The 25,182-nt window shown below is 36.9% G+C and overlaps 1 protein-coding gene and 1 non-coding gene across 3 annotated transcripts in view; one reads left to right on the top strand and one right to left on the bottom strand.

Moving 5' to 3' along the window:
• The window catches only part of USP32 (ubiquitin specific peptidase 32), a 332,680-nt gene that overhangs the window by 194,243 nt on the left and 113,255 nt on the right, over positions 1-25,182 (bottom strand). For both annotated transcript variants that reach the window (XM_077165036.1, XM_077165035.1), the window contains exon 5: positions 13,128-13,287. In XM_077165036.1, coding sequence (XP_077021151.1) covers positions 13,128-13,287 — 160 coding nt within the window. The remainder of the gene's footprint in view (positions 1-13,127; positions 13,288-25,182) is intronic.
• On the top strand, positions 5,205-5,312 carry LOC143689134 (U6 spliceosomal RNA). Its single transcript, XR_013178601.1, has one exon. It is a non-coding gene; the product is annotated as a U6 spliceosomal RNA (small nuclear RNA).

The raw sequence follows: 25,182 nt of genomic DNA, 5'->3' as shown, positions 1-25,182 counted from the left end.
GTGTGTGAAATTAATCTATGGCTGACAGCATTTACGACTGGCTAGGGGGGTGCTTTCCACAACCAGTAAGGTTAAATTTAATTAATTGGAGGCTCAAAAGAGAGAGGTCCTAAGGGAGCTCAACGCAGCACAGCCCAAGCAGCTCAGCATAACTCATCTCAGCACTCACAGCTCAGCCCAGATGTTTGGAGATGCAGAAAAGAATCACCCTAGGGAACGCTGCTGGAACAAAGAAGCCAGAAGAGAGAAGGCCTACAGACATCACTGTGTGCCTTCATTGTAACAGAGAGGCACAGACGAAAGCTAGCTGCCTTTCCTCTGAAGAACTATAACTTTTTAACTAAATAAATGCCCATATGAAAAGCCAATCCATCTCTGGTATGGTGTATTTTGCAGCTTTAGCCAACTAAAACACCTGGGTTGTTTGACAAGTTTATTTCCAAAAGTTTCATTCATTTTATTCTCCACACCACTGTATAATTTTTCAGATTACCCGAAGTCCTACATTGCAACCTCCTGATGAGTCAACATTTACAAAGGTCCAATTATAATTTCCACCTAAGCATGTTTTTTTCATTTTTAAAAATTGAAGTATCTACTTCAAATACCTAGATAATTTGAATTTATTTGAAAAGAAAGAAAATATTCCAAAATTTTAGCAGTAGGAAGAAGAATCAGGTTTTGTATACAAAGCCTGGGATATAAATATCAAATCTGGTAAAGTAAATTAAGACAGCATTAATATCTCCAATTCCTACATAAGAGTTTTGCCCACTCTATTTATGGCTTATAAAACAAAAAAGAAAGAAAAAGAAAAGCAACCTTTTCTGTTTCTCAGAGAAACATGAGCTTTCTAAAGCTCCAAACTTTCTTCCAGTAGTAGATGAACTTCTTAAAAAAAATCTGACTTTGAAACAAAAGGAGGACAATAGTACAGCCTTGAGGACAAAAACCACACCCTTACCTCTACACCTCTATATATTAAGTATATAATAGGTACTTAGTACGTATTTCTGATTAATTGGTATTTACATAAATATATATTGAGAACAGAGAAAGTGGTATTAACTTCCTTCAATTTTTTGCTAACTTTGAAAACTATTTATTAATTTTTTAAGGATTAAAATTAAGATTAAATTGTGTTTTTGAACTGGAAATAGAAATGTGGAAAGAGAAGTAAAACCTATTTAGAAGCAAGAAATGATCAAATTCGCCATGATCATCAATTAAAACCCTGCTTTAGAGCTGACTTTTAAGCTTCTATGACATTCATTTTATGGACTGTAGAAAATAGACTGTAGATTGCAAATTTCTCAATCGAACATTTGCCAAAGGCAAGTTAAAGTCAATTATACACACTAAATTACTATTACCATAACTTTTTACATGGATTGGCAATTGAATTTTTTGGGAGAGAGGATACAATAAACATTTCCACTTCAAGAAGTTAGAGGTAATTATTCCAGTAGATAGCCCCTTCTATTTGTAATTTGTAAATCAATACCAAAAGTTATAACACTACTAGGTAAATGGTAAATTTATCATCCACTTATATGTATAATTTTTTCAGATTCCTAACAGCAGCATACCATATTCCTGCCATTCTAAGTAGTTTTGGTCTACATTTTTGGCCATCCCAATCAAGCCCCAACTTACCAGAGGCTTCAGCTGAGAAACAGCTCTTAAGTGCCTAAGTTGGATAATCACCAAAAAAGCTAGGCACGATATCCAAGTATTTTCATACATACACACAATTCTTTAATACTTTTGAGGTAACAGCCAGCTCTCAAAAGCAGATACCTTCTGAGAGCTACTTAAAATAGCTGTAAGCCTTTTATCATTACTAACAAATAAGAGGATAATGAAGGAAGGACATACAGATTTAGTAGGCAGTTTATTGTCTAAAAATTCATATTAAAAGAAGGCTTTAACATCACAAACTAAAATGTATCAAGGAAAAAGAATGATACATGTACTTTTAGTTTAGATAAATGCTAAAACCGGCAGGGGTAGTATAAATTTCTTGAATTAGGTATAAAAAGAGAAATAGTGAAAATGAGGTATACGGTCCTAAAATTTGCCCCAAATACTACATTAATCACCTCAGAATCTAGATTCTACCACTCAAAGAAATCATTGAGTTAGAAATCTTATCCATTTTCAGGATACATTTTTGGGAAATTCCAAAAACTTTTTCTTAATTTATTTGAAAACATATTTACAAGAAAGAACAGACACTTTTTTCTTCAAAGTAATATAGCTGAATTGAACAAAAAGAATATGATCAGCCTTAATGAAAGGAACTCTCAATAATAGTCCTTAAAACAAAAATTTGAAGCCTCCTATTATCTATTTAACTGTTGTTAAACTGAAAACTTGAATCTGTAAGACAGTCTACAGTGAGTCTGAAGAAGCCGTGACAACCTCAACTTCCATACTACCAATACCTTTCATCTGCAAATGCCAGCTACTCATAAGGATTAAAGAACAAAATTACTGCACCAATAAACTGTCTCCAAGTCTTAAAATAGTATTAAGCATGGACTTCAGAGTTTGAACATTCCAATTTTGCCACTATAAACCATTTGATCCTGGTTAAATTTCTTTTAAGTTTTTATAGCCTCAGTTTCCTCATTTTAATAATGGAGAAAAAAACGAACCTCAGAGATGGGGCAAGGATTAAATGAGATGGTATACAGAGTGCAATACTTCCCATGGTTAGTGCTCCAACTGTATGTGGTCAGTTGGAACCTTCCATAGGGCAAAATATTTTGGGAGAAAAAGCATAGAAGGTGTGGTTGGAGACGATTTAATATTCTGCAAACATTCAACAAAATATTTTAATACCATTATGTGCCTAATACTGTACTTTTTATAAAACTAGGGATACAATCATGAACAAGACAACTACCTTTAGAAATCTAGGAGCGACAACTGGTCATATTAATCCAGTATGGAAAGTACAATGAAGAAATAGACACAGGGCTTTCTGAAAGCAATGTAGGTCTTGATATTTAAAGAGATATATGAAGATTATCAAAGAATCGATCAGAGAAAGTGTGGAAATCCAGGGGTCAAGCCATTTCCTAATAACTCTCTGTAAAACTAAAAAGCATGCAGCTGCTTGTATGGCCTGGATCAGTTAATGTTTAAGCTAACCTCCCTATGGAGGGAGATATGTGCAGATGGTCAAGAACCAGACCCTTCTCTGCGTAGGATGTTAATCTACATATTACCACCTGTTCTAGTTTGCTAGCTGCCTGAATGGAACAGCTTTTAAAAAGGGGAATTTAATAAGCTGCAAGTTAACAGTTTTTAGGCTGTGGAAATGTCCCAATTAAAGTAAGTCTATAGAAATGTCTAATCTAAGGCATCCAGGGGAAGATACCTTGATTCAAGAAGGCCGATGAAGTTCAAGGTTTCTCTCTCAAGTGCAAAGGCACATAGTGAACACGGTCAGGGTTTCTCTCTTGGCTGGAAGGGCACATGGCGAACACAGTGTCATCTTGCTAGCTTCCTCTCCAACTTCCCAGGAAGCGTTTTTCTTCCTAATCTCCAAAAGTTGTAGGCTGGTGGACTCTCTGCTTTGTGGTTCTGTGGCGTTCTCTTCTGTGGCTTTCTCGTGGCTGTGTCATTCTTCTCTGCTCTCTCTGAATCTCCCCCTTTCTCCAAAATGTTTCATTTTTTATAGGATTCCAGTAAAGTAATCAAGACCCACCTGGAATGGGTTGAGACATGTTTCCACCTAATCCAATTTAACAACCATTCTTGATTGAGTCACATCTCCAGGGAGATAATCTAATTAAAGTTTTAAACATGCAGTACTGAAAGGGATTAGAAGAAATGGTTGCCTTTACAAAATGGAATTAGGATTAAAACATGGCTTTTCTAGGGTACATGCATCCTTTCCACTGGCATACCGCCTTACTGGAATCCTTGCAATATTATCATATTTACTGTAATCTACAAAGCAACCTATCATTTTTCCCGTGCACACACAAACTATCATCAGTCTTACCCTTGTGTCATGAGACCCCTCTGTTATGCCCAAGTTCTCATACCCAATGGAATGTCTTTGTCTTGGGTACCACTAACTGGCCCTGTTGATTTCTGCCTAACTGCAGAACACTGAGCTCTGTACCAGCCGCCATCAGGACAGCTTGATTCCCTGATTGACTTCCTTCTTTCACTTCTGTTAAGTAAATTCCTATAATAAAGGTTCATGTTTCAGTCCATACGTGGTGTTTCCTTTGGTCTTTTGGCTGGAAAACTAAGAGTATGGTGGAAGAAGGTTATTATAAGTAAGGCAATACAGCATGTGCAAAGGTTTGCAAGCAAGATAGTCAGAGGACAGAGTGGGGAGAAGCTTTTTTTAAGCTTTAACTATAAAAACAAGAAGAGGATAACCTCTAAGAGGATTTCTGTCAAGGTCCCAAGAATAAAGACAAAACACTAAAAGAACTTTTTCTATTAAGGAAAAATACTGTTAAAGATTACAATTCAATTTAGAACTAGTAGGCAGTCCAGTTAGAATGCAGACATTTCAAAAGCTAGTGTCTCAAGGAGGAGCCTTCTAACTTAAGCAGGGAGCTACCAGAATGTGCATAAGGACTATTTGTGTACAATATTATGGAAGGGTTACAATGGTTTAAGTCTTTGAAAAGCTATTAAAATTAATTACATTTGAGTTTACAGACTATGTCTCCAAACTCCCAACACTATGTAGTGTTATATGTCTATGGAAAAATGATTGGGAAAAGAGTATTACAAAAAAAAAAAAAGACTAGGGTTTGGTCTTTGGAAATAAAATCTTTTCTCAGATACTACCAAAAGGGTGTAACACCTGTACCAAAGTATCTCAAACATCTATATTTGTTTTGTGAATACTAAGTCAGAAGAACATTATCACAAATACTATGTCTACCTACCTACCTACCCATCTCTTTCCAGTACAAATGGTTTTAAAAATTAACCTCATTAAGAGCCCTCTCTATATTTGACAAATACAAATTTTTAAAATAAATCCAAAAGGCACTTAAATAGCAAAATATAACAGCTCTTATAAAAACTTGACATATACTCAAATTTTAGGGATACCCAAAGCAATAGGCCAAGCCCTTGATCTTGAGGCTTACTCTTGTGAAGTTTATGTAGGTAGCAGAGAAGTTTAGCCTATCTATAGTTATGCCTAAGAGTTACTTCTGGTGCTTGCTTCCGCAGCACATATACTAAAATTGGAATGATACAGAGAAGATTTAGCATGGCCCCTGCACAAGGATGACACGCAAATTCGTGAAGTGTTTCATATTTTAATAAAAAAAAAAAAAAAAGAGCTACTTCTGGAGGACCTCTGTTGTTGCTCAGATGTAGCCTCACTTTCTCTAAGCCCAACTCTGCAAGTGAAATCCCTGCCTTCCCCGCTACATGGGAGATGACATCCAGAGGGTGACAGTCTCCCTGGTGACATGGGAGATGACTTCCAGGGACAAATCTGGCCCTGCCACCATGGGATCAGCAACTCCATCCTGACCAAAAGTGGGAAAAGAAGTATAATGAATAAAGTATTTGTGGCAGAGAGAGTTCCAATAGAGTCGAGAGACCACTCTTACACAAGCTTCAGTTAGACACAGCTACCTATCATAACTCACCAACCCCCAATCAGGACCATTCCAGCCAATCCTAAAGAACGCCTAGGGCAATATATAAGATTTCTCAAGGGTTCCATGCACTAGTGTAACTTTCCAGAAACCTACAACCTCCGGATGGGTCTCTGGACCAGATAAATTCTGAAACCTGGAGGACCCAGCCTCTCCAGAACATCAGATGGTTCCATCTTCCTATCCCATATTAGTGGCAGTCCCTTCCAACATGAAAAAGTTAGAATCGCCACAGCCCAAAACTCCTAGGGAGTGGGATAGAAAGATCAAAGGTGATGATGGAGTTATACAGACCAGATAGGATTTAACAAATGAATATGATTGCTGAATCATTAAATTGATATCTCTTTTAGTCTCATAGAGCAGGTAGAAATAAAAACCTAAAATTGTGGAATTATAACCCATGTCAAAGTCTGAAATATGTTCTACAACTAATTGTGGTGCTGTGCTTTGAAATTTATTGCTTTTTTGCATGTTATTTTTTACAAGAAAGAAAGAAAAAAGGTTGACTGTGGTGATAAAAAAATATTTATGCCTTCTTGCCTCCTATATTCTGGAACAGCTAAAAGGAAAAATCTAAGATGATGGTATGGCAGCGAGTGACAAACTCTGGGATCTGTCCTGTAAATACTTGTTGAAGATTGCTTTGAAAACTATTGCTTTCTTATTTCTTTGCTTTGTATATATGTTATACTATGTAATAAAAAAAAGTTAAAAAAATTTGACATACACTAAAACATGAACTTTGGGCTAAGTTTAAATATAGTCTTGTATAAAACATAAGATTAACAATAGCTTGAAATTTGCAGTTCTAAAAACTGAACTTGTCATAACAAAATCTGAAGTCTTATGTTAATGATATCAGTAAATTATTTTGTTTTGAGTACAAATAGTCCTCCTTACTTGTGATTTACATAAAAAGGAACAAATTTTGATTAAATATGGTAGTGTTCAACTTATCACAGCTTCAAATTTTATAATTATCTGTGAAAAAGTGACTAAAGGTATTCGTACCCTAATATAAACATTATTTATAAGTGAAAAATTGTAATTCTCTTTCATTTTCAAGATACCCTAGCTCATTAAAAATATAAATGGAATTGCTGGGCTTTAAAATAAATGTTTTCTATTTCTAAATCTGTTAATAACATTCCTATTTTTATCACAGCAAGTTCCTATCTTCCAGACACATTATTGAAAAGTTTATTGTACTAAATATTCCAAGTGGAGGATCCTGCAAAGCAAATCAATAGTGAGTTGTTTAGCCAGAAACTGAGTGAGAACTTGAAGGTAATACGATAAATCTAAGTCATCAGAATATAAACCTGCCTGTCATGGTCAGCTTCACGTGCCAACTTGGCCAAGTGGTGGTACCTGTTTGCCTGGTTGGGCAAGTGCTGGCCTGTCTGTTGCAATGAAGACGTTTCATAGAATTAGATCATGATCACATCAGCTGCATCCACAGCTGATTCCATTTGTGATCAGCCAAGGGGAGTGTCTTCTGCAATGAGTGATGCTCAGTCTAATCACTGGAAGCCTTTTGAGGAGGATTCAGAAGAGACAGGCTCTCTTCCTGCTTCAGCTGGCAAGTTTCTCCTGTGGCGTTCATCTAGACCCTCCATTGGAATCATCAGCTTCACAGCCTGCCCTGCGGATTTTGGACTCTGCGTTCTCGCAGTCATGTGAGACACTTTTATAAATTTTATTTTTCCAAGTGTTCCCTGTTGATTCTGTTTCTCTAGAGAACCCTAACTAATACACTGCCTATATCAGAATACCTATATGAAATTTAGCAGTAATTCTAACTCTGTGATAGTGCGTTCATAGTTAGGCACACTAAGAGAGCAGCTGCTTGGCTGAAGTCAGTAGTAATCTGCTTGTCTGCAAAATTAATTTTTTGTTTGTTGCTTTATTTCTAAAAAATTATAAAATAAAAGGAAGAAAAATGTTCTTACCACACATATGGGAGAGTTAATTACTCTCTAGAGAGGTGAAAGCCCACTGATATTCACAGAGTATTAACCACCACAAGAGGATGTAAATTAATTGTAAAATACATACTGTATACCAGGCACAAGGCTAAGTTCTCCTAAAAACATATTATCTCACTCACTCCTTACAACAACCCTATGAGGTAAGTTCTATCATTATCCATGTTTTACAGAGGAGGAAAAACAAGTTCAGAGAGGTTAAATTGTCCACAGCTATATTAATAGTATGTAGTAGGTCCAATCTGTCTGACTCAGAGTCTAAAGAACTCCTAAATATTACACCAGTATTTCACACAATGCAGTTCACGGCCCATCTATATCAGAATTACCCTAGATATATATTAAAATACAGAGTTCCATGACCCATAGAATGAAAAGCTTGCAAGTAGAAATGGTAACCTGAACTTTTAATACCCTCTCCAAATAATGCTAATGCTCAATGAAGGCTGGTAACTATACTGGCCTTAGAGTTGATTTTTCTTTTGGAGGGGAAGGGTACTCCTCTTAGAAGAAATAAGGATTTGACATAATACAATTAAGACGTCAGAAAGATATAAAGCATAGCATTTCTTCAGGCTTTTATCATACACTGCTGACTTATTTCCATGACAACCAAGGAAATCAACACTATTATATGGACCAGAAAATTAGTTCAAAGATAATTCCCTTGGTAAAGTAAGCTGATCCTCTAAGGAGCTTTAACTTAATGTAACTGATTTTCTCTATCTCATATCGTTTAGTTAACCAAAAGTTTCTGAATGAAGTTCAACTAATCTTGCAGTTATCAGAAGCTCCTTACATTCATTCTCCCCCTAAAAACATGATCTGTTTTTATATGAATATTCACATACTATGAAGCTGTAAAACCTTACTCAACATCATGATTTATCTTGGTCCTTTTTCCTAAAATCCTAATACAACATATGCTTGCTGCTCGTGTCTGGGAAAATCAAAAGTTTAAATCAGAACTTAATACACAGACTACACAGATTATGTAAAGAAAAACAAAAAATATGAATAGGACAGGAGCTTTATCCCCAAGGGACTTGTAACCTCTAAGGGAAACAAAGCTATTTCCAACTGACTGTAAGGTAAGACAAAGGCATGTTAATTGCTGGATATGAAATATATAGTGTTGTTGCAGGAATGCAACAATTAATTCAAAATAAAAAGAAATGGAGAAGGCATGACAGAAAAGGCAGGATCTGAGTTAGGCTTTGAATGATAAAGCAGGATTCCATCTGTCAAGAGATGAAAGGTCAGAAACATTGTAAATTATGGAAGATTAGGAGCAATGGTACATGAGGTAGCTATAAAGTTCATGTTATGGTCATGGAATATTGACTAGTTCTCTTTAGTTGAAACAGAGAACATGTTGAGTAGAAGTGAGTATAGAAAATTAAGCCAAGTCTGAGATAAGAAATTTTAAAGCCATGCTTAGTTTAAATATGGTTCTGCAGACAATGAAGAACCCTCAAAGGTTTATGATGAGGGAGTGAAATAATTAGAGGAGCTTTTTTTTTAATGTAAATGAAAAACACATTGTTCTTCATTCTACCTTATTATTAAAATGCAGTAGCAAATAAACTTTATTTCTTGTAGGAGAACTACCCTTCGCCCCCGAAAGAAGATTCAACTATTGCAATGATAGCAGCAGGAAAGAAAGATGCTAGAAGCATGGCTGAGTTAAGGCTGATAGGATTTAGATGTAAGACTAGATGAGGGAAAAATTCAAAGGTAATCCCAAATTAGATGACTATATTTAGAAACACTATCTGTGCAGGTTTGAAAGGATTTATGTACCCTAGAAAAGCCACATCTTAATCTTAATCCAATCTCGTGGCGGTAGCGGTTTCTTTTAAACCTTATTCCCTACTATATGTTGGGAATTTGGTTAGATCATCTCCACAGAGATGTGACTCGCCCAATTGTGGGAGATATGACTCCACCACACCCCCAGGTGGGTCTTGATTAATTACAACTACTGGAATCCTTAAAAAGAGGAACTATTTTGGAGAGCCATGGGAGAACATGAGATACACAAGAGATGAGAGAGCTACAGGCACAGAGCCCATGCAGCCAGAGACCTTTGGAGATGAAGAAGAAATAGGCACCTAAGGGAGCATCATGAAACAAGAAGCCTGGAGAGAAAGCTAGCAAACATCACCACATTCACCATGTGCATTTCCAGTTGAGCGAGAAACCCTGAAATTCATTGGCCTTTCTTGAGTGAAGGTAACCTCTCGTTGCCTTCTCGTTGGTGCCTTAATTTGGACATTTTTAAAGACTTGCTTTAACTTTGACAATTTCATTGCCTTAGAACTATAAACTTGTAATTTATTAAATTCCTCTTTTAAAAGCTGTCCTCTTCCTGGTATATTACACTCCATCAGCTAGCAAACTAGAACACTAACTAAAATGAAAACATAGGAGGAAGAATATGTTGTTTGATTTTATTAACTTTCAGGAGGAGTTGAGGCGGGGAACGATGAACCTGGTTTTAGATATAATGAGATTAAGGTGTTAGAATATACATCAGAATACATGTAATAAAATGCATATACAGAATGAAAGATACACATCAAAACCATATAGGTATGACCTGAATAGATAGAAAGTGTAAGTAAAAAAATGGAAATGAATGTGATAAAGCAAAAAGTACACTTCATTCAAGAATAAGAGAGCTAAGGACCAATACTTGGGAAATAATTTACATTTTAAGAGTAGACAGAAGAGGAGCCACAAAGAAGATTCAAAGGAAGTAAAAAGAAAACCAAGAAACTATGTTTCAAAAACTAAAAGAGAAGAGTTTCAAGGAAACTGAATAGACAATAGAGCTAAAATGCTACATGAGGTTAGCAGGTATAACGAAACTATGAGAATACAAATTTGGAGATTAGGTCATTATTACAGGTGAAATAATGCCTCCACATCAATATAAGTTTTTTGTTTGTTTTCCTTTCTTTTTTTGCAAAAAATAACATACGAAAAAGCAATAAATTTCAAAGCACATCACAACAATTAGTTGTAGAACAGATTTCAGAGTTTGGTATGGGTTATAATTCCACAATTTTAGTTTTTTTTAAATTTCTAGCAGCTCTAAGATACTGGAGACTAAAAGAAATATCAATATAATCATTCAGGAATCATACTTGTTTGTTAAACCCTACCTTCTCTGTGTGACTCCATCATCACTTTGATCTTTCTTTCACTCTTCAGGGATATCTGGGCTATACCTATTCTAACTTTTCATGTTGGAAGGGGCTGTCGATTATATGGGATAGGAGGATGGAACTAGTTGATGTTCTTATATATTTTAAAATATTTATTTTAAATAATTTGAGATAAATACTTTTCTGAAAAACTCATCTCCGGAGAACCTCTTTTGTTGCTCAGATGTGGCTTTTCTCTAAGAACAACTCTGCAAGTGAAACCATAGCCTTCTACCATATATGGGACATGACATCCAGGGATCAAAGTCTCCCTGGCAGCATGGGAGATGACTACGAAAGATGAGCCTGGCCCTGAAACCACAGGTTCAACAATGCCATCCTGACAAAGAGGAGTAAAAGTAGTATAACAAATAAAGTATCTGTGGCTAGGAGACTTAAAATAGAGTCGAGAGGCTACTCTGGAGGTCATTCTAACAGAAGCTTCAGTTAGACATTGCTACCTATTCTAACTTGCCAACCCCCAATCAAAACAATTCCTGCCTATCCTAAAGAACACCTAGGGCAATATATAAGATTCTACAAAGGTTCCATGTACTAGGTTAACTTTCCAAAACTTACAATATCTAGATGGGTCCTTAGACCAGATAAATCCTGAAATGCAGAGGGGGTCGGCCCTTCCAGAACATCAACTAATTCCATCCCTGTACCCTGTATTACTGACAGTCTGTTCCAACATGAAAAAGTTAGAATGGGCATAGCCTAAATACCCTGAAAGACTGGGAAAAAGATCAAAATTGATGGTGAAGTTATACAGAGAAGGTCGGGGTCAAGCAAATGAATATGAGGGCTGAGTCATTATAGCGATTTTTCTGTTGATTTCCAGTGTCTTGGAGCAGCTAGAAGAAAAAAGAAAAAATCATGGAACCATACCAAAGTTCAAAATCTGTTGTATAACTAGCTGTTAAAATGTACATGAAAATGTATTGCTTTTTTGTATGTAGGTTATATTTCACAATTTAAAAAAACACACACATTAAAAAAAAAGCAATGGCATTTTAATTTTTAGATACTATTAAAAATCTGAAAAGTTTCCAACTGACAAAAAACTATGCAGATGATCATTTTTCAAGATAAAAATGGAACCATGTAATAGGATAACATTTTTAACATTTTGAAAATAATTTGACTGATCATATCAGAATTTATCAGTCAGAACTTCAGGTAACAATGGAATAAAAGTGGGGGAAAGTAACTGGTGTGTAATTAGTACACAAGCCAGTAAGTCATATAGAGCAATAGATACTAATAAGCTCTAAATGCCCAAGCTCCTCTATTCAGTTGATGAATGCTTATTTAAAGGCTGGCATAGGGGGAGAAGGAAAAAGAGTAACAGACTCCTGAAAGGATTTAATGATTTAGGAGAGACAACACGGTGTACAAATAAACAGAATGCCATAGATAATTATAATTTCAAGATGAAAGTGATAAATTCATTCAAGGGTACAAATAAGGTATTATGAGAGTTCAGAGGAAGAAGAGGTGATTGCCGATAAAGCAAGAAAAACTTTCATGAAAACAACAACGGGGCGGGGGGGGGTATGTGATTTAAGTCTCCATAAGAAGAGCCATTTCAGTATTAGGAAGTAGCATAAGCAAAAGCAGAGTTAAAGGTAGTTTTCTATAACCACATGAAACAAGTACGGTAGAAGTTAATACTTAGGTTTGATTATATAGTGGGTTGAACAGTGTACACCTGAAATTCATGTCTATTTAGAACTTCAGAATGTCAACCTTTACTTGAAATATAGCCTTTGCAGCATTTGTTAAAGAACTTGAGACGAAACCACCCTAAATTTAGATCCAATGACTGGTATTCTTTATGAAAAGATAAAAAGACAAAAAGAGGAGAAGGCCATGTAAAGATAGAGGCGGATATTGGAGTCATGCTGCCACAGGCAAAGGAATGCTTGGGGCTACCAGAAGCTGGAAGACACAAGGAAGGATTCTTCCCTACAGTCTTCAGAGAGCACACAGTCCTGCTGATACCTTGATTTCAGATTTCTAGCCTCCAAAATTGTGTTTTAAGCTACCAAGTTTGTGGTAATTTGTGGTAAAATGGTAGCCCTAGGGAACTAATGCAGATTGGTTAAGTACCTTAGTACAGGGCTATATATTCCATGCTCTCGGAAATACACTTTGGAAGAAATAAAACACATTCAATAATTTTCTCCTAGATAGGTATTTTTCAACATTATCAGACAACTGTATAAAAGGTAAACAGAAAACAATAAAATGTCATTACTTACAATGTGTGACTCCAGCCAGAGTTTGGTAGAAAGTGGGAGTATCACTGTCATCAGTGAGGGTAACATACACACCGCCAGATAGTAGCCATCGAGAGAAGGTAAAAGCATCCTTGTTTAGAATAAGCCAATTTCTAAATTTTTCATAGTTTACCTTTTCACCCTAAAGTTAAAACAAGAAAACATAACTTTAGTCAAATTGTAAAGTATCTCATTTGCAAATTGTACAATTTGAAATTTCAAATTCATTGGCATTTCAAATTCTATTATCTACAAAAGAAGTATTATCTAAATAACACTAGAATGCATACTTGGAAATCAAACTGTTTTCAAGAATAACTACACTTTGGAATTCCTATTTGTATAAAACATATATGCTATTTGCAAATTATTTCATAAATTCCTTAAGGCACTCCATTTCCACTGATAACCCATACTTTATTTACTAAGGTATACACTGAAATCACTAAATTGCATTTCGTTTAATATTTTAAAAATCTGATTTTTCATTTGCCTCATCCCTCTTGTCACTACTCCCCAATCTGTCAGAAGTAGCATATTTTAATTAAATCTGAATGAGATTAAAATGCTCTATTAAATTTCATTGGAAAATTAAAAACTACCAGGAGTCCTCCTAAAATGGACAATCAGAATACCTGAGGTATCATTAAAAACATTCTTTAAAAAGTCACCTAGACTTGTGAAGCCTATTCTGTAGTGGAGAAGCAAGTCTACCTACATTATGCCTAAGAGTTACTTCCAGAAAACCTCTTTTGTTGCTCAGATGTGGCCTCCCTCTCTCTAAGCCCAACTCTGCGAGGAAAACCATTACCCTTATGTGGACATGACATCCATGGACAAAAGTCACCCTGACAATGTGGGACATGACATGCAGGGATGTATGAGCCTGGCCATGGCACCATGGGATCTACCTGAGATTCCAAGTACTTACGGTGTTCAATCAAGCTATCTACATAAGTTATATTAGGAAATGCTCTAGTCAAAATATAAATTTTGTACCAAATAAACATTTTTTGCTTTAGTCTCACACATAAGGTGAGATTTTAAAATATTAATTACCCTGCAGTAATGACATTCCTTTGTTCTTCCTCATGCAAAAACATTTTTAAAATTTGTACATTTAGTCACTATTATTATACACTCTAGGCATTCCTAGATTATACCATCTCAATCTTTATTGTCTGTCTCTTTCCGATTTCACTTATGCCCCCAGCCCTCCTCCCTCTATCATTCTGATATTTAGCTTCATTTAGTGTTTTAACATTATTGTATTACAGTTAGGTAGTATTGTGCTGTCCATTTCTGAGTTTTTGTATCCAGTCCTGTTGCACAGTCTGTATCCCTTCAGCTCCAATTACCCAATATCTTACTCTATTTCTATCTCCTGGTGGTCTCTGATACCAACGAAATTCTCCAAGTTTATTCACTACGTCAGATCATATCAGTGAGACCATACAGCATTTGTCCTTTTGTTTTTGGCTAATCTCATTCAGCATAATGTCCTCAAGGTCCATCCATGTTGTTACATACTTCATAAGTTTATTCTGTCTTAAAGCTGCATAATATTCCATCGTATGTATATACCACAGTTTGTTTAGCCACTCGTCTGTTGAAGGACATTTTGGCTGTTTCCATCTCTTTGCAATTGTAAATAACGCTGCTATAAACATTGGTGTGCAAATGTCCGTTTGTGTCTTTGCCCTTATGTCCTTTGAGTAGATACCTAGCAATGGTATTTCTGGGTCATACGGCAATTCTATATTCAGCTTTTTGAGGAACCGCCAAACTGCCTTCCACAGTGGTTGCACCCTTTGACATTCCCACCAAGAGTGGATAAGTGTGCCTCTTTCTCCACATCCTCTCTAGCACTTGTCATTTTCTGTTTTGTTGATAATGGCCATTCTGGTGGGTGTGAGATGATATCTCATTGTGGTTTTGATTTGCATTTCTCTAATGGCCAGGGAAGTTGAGCATCTCTTCATGTACCTTTTGGCCATTTGTATTTCCTCTTCTGAGAAGTGTCTGTTCAAGTCTTTTTCCCATTTTGTAATTGGATTGGCTGTCTTTTTGTTGTTGAGTTGAACAATCTCTTTATAAATTCTGGATACTAGACCTTTATCTGATATGTCATTTCCAAATATTGTCTCCCATTGTGTAGGCTCTCTTTTCACTATCTTGATGAAATTCTTTGATGCGCAAAATGTTTAATTTTGAGGAGTTCCCATTTATTTATTTATTTCTTCAATGCTCTTGCTTTGGGTGTAAGGTCTATAAAACCACCTCCAAGTATAAGATTTATAATATATTTCCCTACATTTTCCTCTAACTGTTTGATGGTCTTAGACCTAATGTTTAGATCTTTGATCCACTTTGACTTAACTTTTGTATACGGTGTGAGATATGGGTCCTCTTTCATTCTTTTGCATATGGATATCCAGTTCTCTAGAAACCATTTATTAAAGAGACTGTTCTGTCCCACGTGAGTTGGCTTGACTGCCTTATCAAAGATCAGTTGTCCATAGATGAGAGGGTCTATATCTGAACACTCTATTCTATTCCATTGGTGAATATATCTATCTTTGTGCCAGTATCATGCTGTTTTGACCACTATAGCTTCATAATATGCCTTAAAGTCAGGCAGCGTGAGACCTATAGCTTTGTTTTTTCCCTGAGGATACTTTTAGCTATTCGGGGCACCCTGCCCTTCCAGATAAATTTGCTTACTGGTTGATCTATTTCTGAAAAGTAAGTTGTTGTGATTTTGATTGGTATTGCATTGAATCTGTAAATCAATTTAGGTAGAACTGACATCTTAACCATATTTAGTCTTCCAATCCATGAACATGGTATGCCCTTCCATCTATTTAGGTCTTCTGTGATTTCTTTGAACAATTTCTTGTAGTTTTCTTTGTATAGGTCTTTTGTCTCTTTAGTTACATTTATTCTTAAATATTTTATTCTTTTAGTTGCAATTGTAAATGGAATTCGTTTCTTGATTTCCCCCTCAGATTGTTCATTACTAGTGTACAGAAACACTACAGATTTTTGAGTGTTAATCTTGTACCCTGCCACTTTGCTGTACTCGTTTATTAGCTCTAGTAGTTTTGCTGTGGATTTTTCAGAGTTTTCGACATATAGTATCATATCATATGCAAACAGTGAGAGTTTTACTTCTTCCTTTCCAATTTTGATGCCTTGTATTTCTTTTTTCTTGTCCAATTGCTCTGGCTAGAACTTCCAACACAATGTTGAATAACAGTGGTGATAGTGGACATCCTTGTCTTGTTCCTGATCTTAGGGGGAAAGTTTTCAGTTTTTCCCCATTGGGGATGATATTAGCTGTGGGTTTTTCATATATTCCCTTTATCATTTTAAGGAAGTTCCCTTCTATTCCTATCCTTCACATCTCCTCTATACAGCCCATAATCAATATAAGAAAATATCCTATAATTGAACCTTTAAAATAAATGTAGAATCTGAAAACTTCTCATCACCTTACTACTACAACATGATCTACGTGACCATCTCTTATATAGACTGTTCAGATATTTCAATTGGACTGTCTCTAGTCTACCTTCCACATAGGCTGCTCAAGCAAAGGGATGGCTTAAACAATGGAAATTTAATGGCTCTCGGTTTTGAGGCCAGGAAAAATGTTCAAATCAAGACATCATCAAGGCAATGTTTTCCCCCTGTATATTGTGGCATTCTAGGCCTGGCTGCCAGCAAGTCTTTGTCCTTAGTTTGACACATGGGAAGGCACATGATGGCATCTCTTGTTCTCACCCTTCTCTCTGGAATCCACTGATGTTCAGCTTCTGGCTGCTTCTTTTTGTTGTCTGCATTTTATTCTGCCTAAAAAGAACTCCTGTAATGTGATTAAGACCCATCCAATGGAGGTGGGCCACATCACCTTAACTCAAAGTAACCTCATCAAAAAATCTTAACTTTTAACATGTTCACACCCACAGGAATGGATTAAGTCTACACATGTTTTTCTGGGTTACATACAACTACAAACTACCACATGAGGCAAAGTAATCATATTTAAGAAAAACAAACAATTCCCAACATAGATTATATTATTCTTCTGTTCAAAACCCTCCAATGGGTTCTGAAAAAGATGATAGAGTGAGGTTTCCAGGATTCGATACTCCAAAAGAAGTTTTGAGCAACCAGAAAGAAGTAGCAGGAACATTTTTCTCAGGGTTCCAGAAAACAGTTAAAGCACAGCACTAGCAGGGCAAGTGCTAAATTAAGAAAAAGTCTTTCTTTAAAAAAAAAAAAAGCAGTAGGCTCTCATGGCACTCTGGCTAGTCTTTCCCTTTCCCACCTGGGAATGAGCCAGGCCATGCACATGATGCAGATTCCTAGTCCCAGTTGCAGATTATGACGATCTTGATGCACATGATAGGAGCATGGATGTCTGGCCCAATCTGTCTGATGGTGGCTTAAGGGACTTGCCATTCCAGAACTTGCTCTGTGTGTGGAAGGCAGCTCAGAATTCATCTACAGAATGCTATGGGAGAACAGCCAAGTCGGGTTGCCTGTGGCTGTAGGACATAGAGTGTAGTACCTGGGACCATGAAGTAATTACTTCCTAGCAAAGAGGGGTAACCATGTAAATGACAGAATTCCTAGGGCTACATGTTCATGACCCAGAGAGGACATGTGCAGAAAGTATCTGGGAGGCCCCTGTGCTTTGGCCTGGAACTACTCTCATGACATCCCATTGTATGGGTAAGTGCTAAAGGAGAGCTCCTGCACAGGTCAATCTGCAAAGACTGTAACATGTTTTCTTACCATTTTATGTTAGCTCTTAGCATTCAACGAAATCTCTGTTATAACCCAGTTGATGAAAGCTTAAGAAACAGACACCTCAGTGTTTAAATTTCAGAGAATACATTACTAAAATAGCACAATGTACAGGCTGCAACAAATGATTACAAAACATACAAAGAAACAGGAAATAATGGCATGTGCAAAGTAACAGGATGAAGAATTAGAAATCATCAGTAAGAACAATCAAACTTGGGATGGTAGGAAAAAAATCAGTGAACTGGAGGATAAGAAAACGAAAATCATTCTGTTTGAGGAGGAAAAAGAAAAAAAACAAGAAAAGTGGTTAGAGCCTGAAAGACCTGTAGGATCCCATCAAGTATACCAATACATATATATCATGGGATACTGAGAAGAAAGAAAGGGGCAAAAAGAATACTAAAAGAAACAATAATAATAATGTCTAAAAACCTACCAAATTTAATGAAAGGCATGAATATACACATCCAAGATGCTCAATGAATTCCAAAAAGGATAAATCCAAACAGACCCATATTGCAGTACATGATCAGACTGCCAAATGCTAAAGATAGAGAATTCTGAAAGCCTCAAGAGGGAAGCAATATGTCATGCACAAAGAAGCCTCAATAAGAATATGTACCAATTTCTCACTGGACATCAAGGAAGGAAGGAGGCAGTGGTCTGACATATTTAAAGTGCTGATGGCAAAAAATTATAACTTAAGAATTCTATAACCAGAAAAACTATATTTGAAAAATGGGGGAAAAATTAAAACATTCTCAAACAAACAAAAGTTGAAGGGAATTTGTCACTAGAGTGGCCCTATAAGAAATGCTAAAGAAAGTTCTGTAGGTTAAAAGGAAAAGACAATAGTCAATAGATCAAAGCTGCAGGGAAAAACAAAGATCTCCAGTACAGATAATAGCATGGCAAATATAAATGCCAGTACTATTTTATTTTTGATTTGTTATTCCACTTTTTACCTCCTATAGGATGTAAAATGCAAAGGCATAAAATGTAATGATGAATCAGTGGTTTTGGACTGATAATGTAAAAACATGTAAACTGTGACAAGAACCATAAAAGGTGGGGGGGAATGAGGGCAAACAAACTAGTTTGTGTATACTACTGAAGTAAATTGCTCTCAAAACAAAGGAAATTGTTACAGATTTAGGACCTTAAATTTAAACCCTATGTTAATAAAATGAAACTATCAGAATATGCATGCTCATAGAGACAAACATTAGAGCTCAGGTTACCAGGGGCCAGAGCAGAGGGAACAGGACATTAATACATGATGCGTATAGAGCTTCTGTTTGGGGGTATGGGAAATTTTTAGCAGTAGAAGGTAATGAGGGCAACACAACACTGTGATTGTGATTGATTTCACAGAAAGGTGTACTTGGGAGCAGTTAAGATAGGAAAATGTGAGAGGTTCCAAGATAGTGGCTTAATGAGGTGTGAAATTTAGTTCATTCTCCAGAGCAGCTAGTAAATAGCCAGGAACAGTACAGAACAACTGGTGGGGTCACATCAGTGACCAGACACACAATGTACACCAGTCTGGACAAGCTGTAACAGCTGCAATCCCACCCAGAACAGTAAGTCCCAGAAGCTGTGGCGCCAGAGCCCCTCCCCCACAGGCTACTTCCAAGAGGGAAAGGAGAGACTACTAACAGCAAGGAGCTGACCTCAACCAAGCTTCAATTGTGGAATTAATTAACAAATTCTGACTACTAAAAATATACCCCCCAGCTCAGCTGAACCTCCAGTAAAAGCTGAGGTTGCTGGTTTTTGCCCTGGTGCAGGGGGGAAAAGGCTGACAGAAAAAGGGGGAAAACAAACAAACAAACAAACAGGTTTTTCGGATTGGAAAGCACAAAATACTAGAAAAGGTTGGGGCCCTGAAGGAAATGAGAGGGCACATAGGACCTGGAGATGCATAGAGCAATGAACCAAGTTAAGCTCTTGATTGGCAAACCCAAGGAACAGGGGTCCTGCTCTGAAAAGGATATTTTTTCTTTTCTTTTTCGTGGCTGTGTTTCTATGGCAAGACTACTCTTTGCATACAACTGCCAGGATTCTCAGGCTCCAACTGCCCCAGGCAAAGGCGGAATCAGACTTGTCTGAGAGCTTGTCTGGGAGCTTGTCTGGAGGCTATGCCTTCCCCAGGAGAGGGTTGAGGCCCAATGCAGCAGGAATCCCTCCCTGAAGAAATTCAGACCCTAGGATCTGGAAACCTGAAACAATTAGAGCCAACCTACAACCTCTCCTTTGTCTCAACCACAACCCAGCAGGGAAAGGTTGCTGAAGTGAAAGGTGCTGCATCACTTTATGCTAGTGGGACCCGCAGGCAGACAAGTGCCACATATTGGGCAGCATAGGAAAAACAAAGTCTAGAAACGTCATGAAGTCTTTCAACCTGCTGCGTCTCATCTGCAGGGAAAACTAATACAGGTGACTCTTCCCTCCTGAGAGGAGGCCAGTTTGGTCTGGGAAAACCTCACTGGGGTCTATAATACCTAAGCAGACCCTATTAAGGGGTGGGGGGGAGGAGGCACCATAAAGGCAGGGCAAGAAAAAAGAAAACAAGAACTGAAAAATTCTGATCTGTTAAACAAAACCTAAGCTAGCGGTCTAGAATAAGCTGAACTGAATGTCAAAGAACAGACTGACAACAAAGTCATCCGGCAAGAAAATCCTAGGTAAAAAAGTGAAAACAATCTCCAGAATAAACTAATTAAGGAAATTAAATGTCTAGATGCCAACAACAACAACAAAAACGAATCATACTTGGAAAATTCAAGATATGGTCCAGTCAAAGGAACAAACGACCAATTCAAATGAGATACAGGAGTTGAAACAATCAATTCAGGATGTTGGAACTGACATGGAAAATCTCATCAAAAATCAAATCAATGTATTGAGGGAAGATATAAAGAAAGAAAGGGACAAACAAAAAGAAGAAATTGAAAGTCTGAAAAGACAAATCACAGAATTTATGGGAATGAAAGGCACAGTACAAGAGATGGAAAAAACAATGGAAACCTACAATGTTAGATTTCAAGAGACAGAAGATAGGATTAGTGAACTGGAAGACAGGATATCTGAAATTCGACAAGCAAAACAAAATATAGGGAAAAGAATGGAAAAATATGAGCAGGGACTCAGAACTGAACAACAATATGAAGCGCATGAATATACGTGTTGTGGGTGTCCCAGAAGGAGAAGAAAAGGGAAAAGCAGGAGAAAAACTAATAGAGGAAATTATCACTGAAAATTTCTGAACTCTTACGAAAGACTTAAAATTACAGATCCAAGAAGTGCAGACTACCCCAAACAGAGCAGATCCAAATAGACGCACTCCAAGACACTTACTAATCAGAATGTCAGATGTCAAAAAGAAAGAGAAATTGAAAGCAACAAGAGAAAAGCAATCCATTACACGCAAGGGAAGCCCAATAAGACTGTGCATAGATTTCTCAGCTGAAACCAGAGGTGAGAAGAAGTGGTATGATATAGTTAAGATACTGTGCTGGTTTGAAAGGATGCATGTCCCCTAGAAAAGTCATGTTTTAATCTAAATCCATTTTGTAAAGGCAGAATAATCCCTATTTGATGCTTTATGTTTGAAACTGTAATCAGATCATCTCCCTGGATGATGCGATTTAGTCAAGAGTGGTTTTTAAGTTGGATTAGGTGATGACATATCTCCACTCATTTGGGTGGGTTTTGATAAGTTTCTGGAGTCCTATAAAAGAGAGAACATTTTGAAGAATGTGAGTGATTCAGAGAGCAGAGAAGAACGACATAGCAACAAGAAGCAGAGGGTCCGCCAGCCAGCGACCTCTGGAGATAAAGAAGGAAAATGCCTCCTAGGGAGCTTCATGAAACAGGAAGCCAGGAGAAGAAACTAGCAGGGAAGATAAAAAGAAAGAAAGGGACAAACAAATAGAAGAAATTGAAAGTCTGAAAAAACAAATCACAGAATTTATGGGAATGAAAGGCACAGGAGAGGAGATGGAAAAAACAATGGAAACCTACAATGTTAGATTTCAAGAGACAGAAGGTAGGATTAGTAAACTGGAAGACAGGATATCTGAATCCTCTGTTCACCATGTGCCCTTCCAGATGAGAGAGAAATCCTGAACATGTTCACTAACTATGTGCCTTTCCAGAGAAGAAAGAAACTGTGACTTGTGTTCGCCATGTGCCTTCTCACTTGAGAGAAACCCTGAACTTTATTGGCCTTCTTGAACCAAGGTATCTTTCCCGGGATGCCTTTGATTGTACATTTCTATAGACTTGTTGTAATTGGGACATTTTCTTGGCCTTAGAACTATAAACTAGCAACTTATTAAATTCCCCTTTATAAAAGCCATTCTGTTTCTGGTATATTGCATTCCAGCAGCTAGCAAACTAGAAGAGATACTAAAAGAGAAAAGCTCTCAACCAAGAATTCTATATCTGGAAGAACAAATGTTAAAATAAATTTAGTAGACTGAAATGCTAGTGATCAATGAAAGGGAGGGGTAAGGTGTATGGTATGTATGAATTTTTTTGTTTTCTTTTTGTGAATTGATGCAAATGTTTAAGACATGATCATTGTGCTGGTTTGAAAGGATGCATGTCCAGGAGAAATCACGGAAGACCTAAATAAATGGAAGGGCACACCATGTTCATGGACTGGAAGCCTAAATATGGTTAAGATGTCAATTCTACCTAAATTGATTTATAGAGTCAATGCAATACCAATTAAAATCCCAACAACTTACTTTCCAGAAATAGAAAAACCAATAACAAAATTTATCTGGAAGGGCAGGGTGTCCCAAATAGCTAAAAATATCCTGAGAAAGAAAAATGATGTTGGAGGTCTCATGCTACCTGACTTTAAGGTATATTACGAAGCTACAGTGGTCAAAACAGCATGGTACTGGCATAAAGATAGATATACTAACAAATGGAATCAAACACAGTGTTCAGATATAGAACCTCTTATCTATGGACCATTGATCTTTGATAAGGCAGTCAAGTCAACTCACCTGGGCCAGCATAGTCTCTCCAATAAATGGTGCCTGCTCTCTCTGCTCTCAGCCAACATGTCAAGGAAACTCAGTGCCCTCCCCCTCTCTATGTGGGACATGACTTCCAGGGGTGTGGACCTTCCTGGCAATGTGGGAAAGAAATCCTACAACGAGCTGGGACTCAGCACCAAGGGATTGAGAAAACTTTCTTGACTGAAAGGGGGAAGAGAGAAACGAGACAAAATAAAGTGTCAATGGCTGAGAGATTCCAAACAGAGTCTAGAGGTTATCCTGGAAGTTATTCTTACGCATTAAATAGGTATCACCTTTTCAGTAAAGGTGTAATGGAGAGGCTGGAGGGAACTGCCTGAAAATGTAGAGCTGTGTTCCAGTAGCCATGTTTCTTGAAGATTACTGTATAATGATACGGCTTTTGCAATATGACTGTGTGATTGTGAAAACCTTGTGTCTAATGCTTCTTTTATCTACCTTGTGGACAGATAAGTAAAACATATGGATTAAAAATAATTAAATAACAGGGGGAACAAATGTTAAAATAAATTTAGTAGATTGAAATGCTAGTGATCAATGAAAGGGAGGGGTATGGGGTATAATATGTATGAATTTTTTTCTGGTTTTTTTTTTCTGAATTGATGCAGATGTTCCAAGAAATGATCATGATGATGAACATACAACTATGTGATGAAAAAATAAGAATGTTCACATTGTATGTTGATTGGTTTTATTAATAAAAACTTTAAAAATATAGTAATAAAATAAAATAAACGGTGCCGGGAGAACTGGATATCCATATGTAAAAGAATGAAAGAAGATACCTCACACCCTATGCAAAAATTAACTCAAAATGGATCAAAGACCTAAACATTAGATCCAAGTTATAAAACTTTTAGATGAAAACGTAGGGAAATATGTTATAAAAGGAGGTGGTTTCCTCGATTTTACACCCAAAGCACAAGCACTAAAGAAAGAAAGAGATAAATGGGAACTCCTCAAAATTAAACATTTGTGTGCATCAAAGAACTTTGTCAAGAAAGTAAAAAGGCAGCCTGCACAATGGGAGCCAATATTTGGAAACGATATTCAGAATATATAAAGAGATTATTCAACTCAACAACAAAAAGACAAACAACCCAATTACAAAATGGGCAAAAGACATGAACTGATGCTTCTCAGAAGAGGCAATACAAATGGCTAAAAGGCACATGAAAAGATGCTCAACTTCCCTGGCTATTAGGCAAATGCAAATCAAAACCAAAAAGAGATATCATCTCACATCCACCAGAATGGCCTTTTATCAATAAACTAGAAAATGACAAGTGCTGGAGAGGATGTGGAGAAACAGGCACACTTATCCACTGTTATCAATCTTGGCCTTAGAAGATTGGATAACCAATCTTCTGTTGGTTATCCAACACTGTTGGTGGGAATTCAAAATGGTACAACCGCTGTGGAAGGCAGTTTGGTGGTTCCTCAGAAAGCTAAGTATAGAATTGCTATATGATTCAGCAATAACACTGCTGGGTATCTATTTAGAGGACATGAGGGCAAGGACACAAACGGACATCTGAACACCAATGTTTTTAGCAGCATTATTTACTACTGCCAAGAGAGGAAAATAGCCCAAATGTCTATCAACAGAGGAGTGGTTAAACAAGCTGTGGTTTATACATACAATGGAATATTATACAGGTGTAAGACAAAATAAAGTCATGAAGCATGTAACAACATGGATGGACCTTGAGGACATTATGGTGAGTTGAGATTAGCCAGAAACAAAATGACAAATACTATATGTTCTCACTGATATGAACTAACATTAATGAATGAACTTGGAGAATTTCAGTTAAGAACAGAGGCCATAAAGAGAAACAGGGTAGATTTACAGTAGTTGGAGCTGAAGGGATACAGACTGTACAACAGGAATGACTGCAAAAATTCAGAAATGTATAGCACAATACTACCTAACTATAACACAATAATGTTAATACAATGAATGAAATTGAACGTGAGAATGATAGAGGGAGGATGGCGAGGGGCACAAATGAAACCAGAAGGAAAGACAGACAATAAAGACTGAGAAGGTATAATCTAGGGATGCCTAGGGTGTACAATGATAGTGACTAAATGTACAAATTAAAAAGCGTTTTTGCATGAGGAAGAACAAAGGAACGTCAATATTAGAGGGTGTTGAA

The sequence above is a fragment of the Tamandua tetradactyla genome, chromosome 6, assembly GCF_023851605.1.
Source record: "Tamandua tetradactyla isolate mTamTet1 chromosome 6, mTamTet1.pri, whole genome shotgun sequence".
Classification (NCBI taxonomy): Eukaryota; Metazoa; Chordata; class Mammalia; order Pilosa; family Myrmecophagidae; genus Tamandua; species Tamandua tetradactyla.
Note: the sequence above shows the minus strand (reverse complement) of the source record. Positions and strands in the feature narration are given on the sequence as shown.